Genomic DNA, 6,028 nt, shown 5'->3' with positions numbered 1-6,028 from the left:
TTTACACTCAAACATAATCATTTTACTGCAGCATGTTTATAGTATAGCTGTACATATCGCCATGTGTGTATTTTTTGTTGTTGTTGTTGTTTTGTTTTGTTTTTTGTTTGTTTGTTGCTTTTGTTGTTGTTGTTGTTTTTTGTTGTTGTTGTTGTTTTTTTTTGCTCTGTTCTTGGCGAGATGGCTGTAGATGGTGGAATTATCAGTTCATCAGTTTCCCTCGTTGATAAAGAATTTATCTTGCCTTGTCATGTGTTGTCTCTCCAGATTTCCAATCTAGATCTTCCACACTCCCAAGTACGACATCTACGCATTGCCCGTGCACGGAAATTCTGGAACCAAAATTGGCATCGATGCCATCGAACTGTCGATGCACTTACTTGTATGCGTGACCGGCCCCGCAGCAGACGATGACGTCAGAGAAGCACAGTTGTCGATGACCAAATGTCTGTCGATGCGGGCGGCCTCCCAGCGACTGCCAACACCCGAACTTTTACCCCTGACCCTGCCAGGGTCAAGGTCTGCACGGACCTGCTGCAGAAGATTCTGCCCAAGGTAAAGTAGCACAGGGTGTCAACTTTCTTTTGGGATCAAAGTGTGTGTGTGTGTGTGTGTGTTTCAGCAGTGCAATTCAACCTAATCTCACAATGAATAGTTTCCGTAAAGATTGTGTATTTATGATCATGTACACATGGCCGCGTGTGTGTGTGTGTGAGTGTGTGCGCGCGCACGTGCTCGTTATACGGCGTGTGTCACTAACAACCCAATCCGGCAGCAAAACGTTCAAGACGATACTCTGTGTGTCTGTACCAGTGTCTCAGTTTCTGCTAACAGTTCCTGGGACCTGAAATGTTCACCAAGACCTGTCTGTACACCATGACGCCAGACAGACATTTCGTCATCGACAACTGTGCGCGTCAAGGCTTCTCTGACGTCATCGTCTGCTGCGGGGCCGGTCACGCATACAAGTAAGTGCATCGACAGTTACAGACTGGTGGTTTAGATCATCTAACGATACCAGCAGTGCAGTGTAGTTGTAACAAAGATCCCATAAGACCAGCTGCCGTGGCGAAGTGGTTATCGTCGCGGACTGACAGCTGGGAGGACGCGGGTTCGAATCCCAGCAGAGGTGAGTTTTTCGGCCTGTGGCTGGCTCCTACCCAGAGTTGAGTGTGCTGTGGGCTTAAATGGGGAGACTGACTGGGACCACACGGTCGAGTGTCATCCACTTCAAGGATGTGTCTTTGGGTGTGTTGCTCTAATTACCTGACCAACACTGCAAGTGTCTGTATCTCTCGGGCCTGGTTAATGCTGGGATATCATTATGACAGGAAGCGTAGAGTACAGCCTTGTCACGCAGTCCCAAACCAAAATGGACCTCCATAGCAACATTATCATCATCATAGTCATCCTCCTCATTCTTCATCATCATCAATATAAACAAAACAGTCTCAAAGTCTGTGGCCTTTCATGCCCTGCTCTCATGGTGACCTCAGTTTTGATACCCCTCCACTTCTGTGCTTGGGTGGGTCCTGTCAATGTCTTCAGTGTCGGCAGATTCATCATGTGGGGGCTGTTGTTTGAGGGATGTGGTGGCGGTCTCCACTCTGGGAGGACACTCACTCAGTCTGGCTCTGCGACTAAGCCATTATTAGTAGGGGGCTTAGTAGGTGGTGTCCTAAGTACGTTGAATCAAAACAGGCACCACTGAACACCACCGAAGTGACTCAGCAGCAGTGCAGGGTCTCCTCTGGTGTGTGGCCTCCTGGCGACCTAACATCGATGGTTCCCTGCGGACTGCCGATGCTGGAACCTTGACAGACGAACCCGGGTGCGGCCGTGCATTGGGGAATCTAAATGAGTGGCATGGGAGTAATGCCACTGAAACGGTGTAGATGATGGGGCAGCAAAAAAAAAAGAAAAGAAAAGAAAAAGATCCCATAAGTATACAAAGAAACGTCACCTGACACCGCGTTTTTCTTTGTGAGTGCGAGCAAAGAGTTAATTTTGCGGTTGTGTCCCTTTGTTACGGGCGGAGAAAGAGCTGCTGTCGTGATGAAGGGCACTGAGTGTTTGGGGCTGAATGTGCTGTGCTTGGGTCGTGTTTGAAAAAAAAAAAAAATCATGTGAAGCAAACAGACAGAGGGGAGATAGATATATGGGGGAGAGAGGGAGAGAGAGAATAAAAATATGAATGAATAAAATTTTATTTTCTAAAGATGATGGAGTAAGGAAAACAATAACTTTTCACATCCAGCTGAAAACATGGGGATCATCGGTTCACACTGTTAGGGACAATGTTGCTGGGGCTTTTTTGTGAGACAATGCGTGTTGGTGGTGGTGGGGTGGGAAGCCTTTGCATTGTAGAGCTGAGTTTAACGACCTGTCAGTCAGGTTGTCCAAATGTTGGTTTGGTGAAGATTGCGTTGTTCAAGGTGGGAAGTCCTGGGTGTCTGTGCAGGTATGAGGTCCATCTGACGTTCTGAAGGGGAGTCCTTGGTGTCTGTGTGGGTGTGAGGTCCATCTGACGTTCTGAAGGGGAGTCCTTGGTGTCTGTGTGGGTGTGAGGTCCATCTGACATTCCAGAGGGGAGTCCTGGGTGTCTGTGTGGGTGTGAGGTCCATATGACGTTCCAATGGGGAGTCCTGGGTGTCTGTGTGGGTGTGAGGTCCATCTGACGTTTTAAAAGGGAGTCCTGGGTGTCTGTGTGGGTGTGAGGTCTATCTGACGTTCTGAAGGGGAGTACTCGGTGTCCGTGTAGTTGTGAGGTCCATCTGACGTTCTGAAGGGGCGGTCCTAGGTGTCTGTGTGGGTGTGAGGTCCATCTGACGTTCCGAAGGGGAGTCATGGGTGTCTGTGTGAGTGTGAGGTCCATCTGACGTTTTAAAGGAAAGTCCTGGGTGTCTGTGTGGGTGTGATGTCCATCTGACGTTTTAAAAGGGAGTCCTGGGTGTCTGTGTGGGTGTGAGGTCCATCTGACGTTTTAAAAGGGAGTCCTGGGTGTCTGTGTGGGTGTGAGGTTCATCTGACGTTTTAAAATGGAGACCTTGGTGTCTGTGTGGGTGTGATGTCCATCTGACGTTTTAAAGGAACGTCCTGGGTGTCTGTGTGGGTATGAGGTCCATCTGACGTTTTAAAAAGGGAGTCCTGGGTGTCTGTGTGGGTGTGATGTCCATCTGACGTTTTAAAGGAAGGTCCTGGGTGTCTGTGTGGGTGTGAGGTCCATCTGATGTTCTGAAGGGGAGTCCTGAGTGTCTGTGTGGGTGTGATGTCCATCTTACGTTTTAAAGGAAAGTCCTGTGTGTCTGTGTGGGTGTGATGCCCATCTGACGTTTTAAAGTAAAGTCCCAGGTGTCTTTTTGGGTGTGAGGTCCATCTGACGTTCTGAAGGGGAGTCCTGGGTGTATGTGCGGGTGTGATGTCCATCTGACGTTTTAAAGGAAAGTCCCAGGTGTCTGTGTGGGTGTGAGGTCCATCTGACGTTCTGAAGGGGAGTCCTGGGTGTCTGTGTGGGTGTGAGGTCCATCTGGGCGTTTTAAAAGGGAGTCCTGGGTGTCTGTGTGGGTGTGAGGTCCATCTGACGTTCCAAAGGTGAGTCCTGGGTGTCTGTGTGGGTGTGAGGTCCATATGACGTTCCAGAGGGGAGTCCTGGGTGTCTGTGTGGGTGTGAGGTCCATCTGACGTTTTAAAGGGGAGTCCTGGGTGTCTGTGAGGTCCATCTGACGTTCCAAAGGTGAGTCCTGGGTGTCTGTGTGGGTGTGAGGTCCATATGACGTTCCAGAGGGGAGTCCTGGGTATCTGTGTGGGTGTGAGGTCCATCTGACGTTCCAACGGTGAATCCTAGGTGTCTGAAGAGTCTGAAGTCCTGGTTGCTCTTCTGGTGATCAGGTGAATAGACCAGCTTTTTTGCTTGTATGTTTATTTTTGTTGTTTTTTGCTGTCGTTGTTTTAAACAGAAGTGTGAGAAAACATGTTGTACGTGGATGTGTGTGTGTGTGTGTGTGTGTGTGTGTGTGAGCGCAAGCTCATGCATTTGTGTGTGTGTGTGTGTGTGTGCATGCATGAGTATGTGCACTCGTTAGTGACTTTTACATGTCTGCATGCAAATGCTTCTCTGTGCGTGAATGTGCATGCATGTTTGTCTCACACATGCTTGTATTCATATATATACAGATAATGATAATGATGTTTGTGTCTGTGAGTTTGTGCATCTCTGTGTATGTTTGTCTCTGTGTATGTGTATGTTTGTCTGTCTGTGTGTGTTTGTGTATTATTGCACATGAGGTGCATGTGACCCAGGTTCGCCAGCCTTCTGGGCAAGATCCTGAGTGAGCTGGCAGTGGAGGGCAGAACGCAGTACAACATCTCCGAGTTCTCCATGGACAGACCCGCCCTAACAGACCCCAACTTCCAACCCGTCTTCTACATGGGCAAGAAGCATTCATCCGCTGACTCCAAACTGTGACCCGACTGTTTTCCATTACAGTCTTTCGGATCAGATGATAAATGAGGTTATATGTTTAATATGTACTCAGCACACAGAAAAGAATCCATGGCAACAAAAAGGGTTCCAAACATCTGTGGAAAAATTGACTTTGATTGTATAACAAATACACCTGCAGTCAGAAAAAAGAAAAAAAAAGTACGTCACATTGCATTGTAGCAACATGCTCTCACAAGGGGAGAACAGCATGAATTTCACACATTTCTGTTGAGGCAAATAGTAGTACAATAATCAGCTGTTTTTATACATTGGCTTGATCCAGAGTCTGGTGTTTTGCTGGGTTGATTTTTGTTGCTACTTACAACATTAAGATTGATTCTGTTATACTTTTCACCATGTCTTCACATGTGATTCTGCTGTTTAATTGTGAACCACTGTTCAATTTATTTGAATCACAGTGATTAATCTTTGAAAATGCTATGCCACTGATTGGACCTAATCTAATATCTCTAAATCACCAAATCTTCTTGCCATTGATTCAAAAGTGTTTGTTTGTCATTGCCAGTGTGACATGTTGACTGCACCAAGAGACGCCATACTGATTTCAGCCAAAGTGTACATTTGAAATAAAAATACTAGAAAAAAATACAATGGAGCAAAAATGTCTTTTTAGTGCATGTGCTGGAAAAATCTTCACATGTTTTTCTTTGTGCTTGTGTATGTGTTTATTTCAGCCAGAAGTGTAAATTTCAAATAAAAAACAGACATGCCAGGAAAAAATACAGTGGAGTAAAAATGTCTTTTTAGTGCATGTGCTGGAAAAACGTTCAAGTGTGTATCTTTGTGTGTGCACTTGTGTTTAGTTCTGCTTATCTGCTTCTTTCTTTTCTGAGACACTACAGTTACAGAAAGAGGGAGACTGAGACCAAGATGAAAGGGAGGAGAGAGGTAGATAAAAGTTCAAAAGACGAAAACATGTGAGTAAGGACAGGCCAATCATTTGAACCAGAGTTGAAGTGTTGGGACAGAAACGAGAAGTGTAACCAGACCATAATGTGTGTTGGAAAGTGTTTTCCAACAGCAGTTTTTACTGATGAACACATTAATGCAACTATTTAATACATAAGCAGACAGTCATCAATCTTCATGAAAATAATGGGTTCAGCATTGAATTCACCAGATCACTGTCAAGCATGTGTGGCCATGCAGCATCTGAGTGCTTGTAGAGCAGTGTTGGTGTGGGAATTGTTTGATGTTAGCTTTCTTTCATGTATCTGTTATCTGGTGGTCTTCTGTGTAAGTCCTACATGTGATGCTGTATGTCTGTCAGAGGTACAGGACATAATTATGTATGTAACTGTGAGTGAAGGGGTGTGTGTGTAAGTGTGCAGGCACACAAAAAGAGCTCAAAGGTGGAGATGATTGTGACGGAGTTTGTGCATTTTACTTTGGATTAGAGCTGTGTAAGGCTCAATGTATGACTTCAGTTTGCATTTGGGATTTTTTTTTTTTTTTTTTTTAATAAATGTGAATGTTTTGGTGATGTTTTTTTTCTTCTAACACAATCATTCTTCTCGAGCACAC

The 6,028-nt window shown here is 45.6% G+C and overlaps 1 protein-coding gene across 1 annotated transcript; it reads left to right on the top strand.

Annotated features, from left to right (window-relative positions):
* The first annotated feature begins 444 nt into the window (after positions 1-444).
* On the top strand, positions 445-5,863 carry LOC143281443 (monomeric sarcosine oxidase-like). The gene is made up of 3 exons (XM_076586654.1): positions 445-555; positions 835-968; positions 4,300-5,863. The coding sequence occupies exons 1-3, from the start codon at positions 445-447 to the stop codon at positions 4,463-4,465; spliced, it is 411 nt and encodes a 136-aa protein (XP_076442769.1). The 3' UTR covers positions 4,466-5,863.
* Positions 5,864-6,028: the final 165 nt, after the last annotated feature.

The sequence above is a fragment of the Babylonia areolata genome, chromosome 4, assembly GCF_041734735.1.
Source record: "Babylonia areolata isolate BAREFJ2019XMU chromosome 4, ASM4173473v1, whole genome shotgun sequence".
Lineage (NCBI taxonomy): Eukaryota > Metazoa > Mollusca > Gastropoda > Neogastropoda > Buccinidae > Babylonia > Babylonia areolata.
This window is presented reverse-complemented; position numbering and strand designations above follow the sequence as displayed.

What these genes read in the sequence shown, in the direction of transcription:
- LOC143281443 (XM_076586654.1), top strand. Translation starts at nt 445, where the DNA reads ATGTCTGTCGATGCGGGCGGCCTCCCAGCGACTGCCAACACCCGAACT. An exon ending in TGCAGAAGATTCTGCCCAAG is followed by an intron (nt 556 to 834) that starts GTAAAGTAGCAC and finishes TTCTGCTAACAG; the next exon opens with TTCCTGGGACCTGAAATGTT. An exon ending in GGGGCCGGTCACGCATACAA is followed by an intron (nt 969 to 4,299) that starts GTAAGTGCATCG and finishes CATGTGACCCAG; the next exon opens with GTTCGCCAGCCTTCTGGGCA.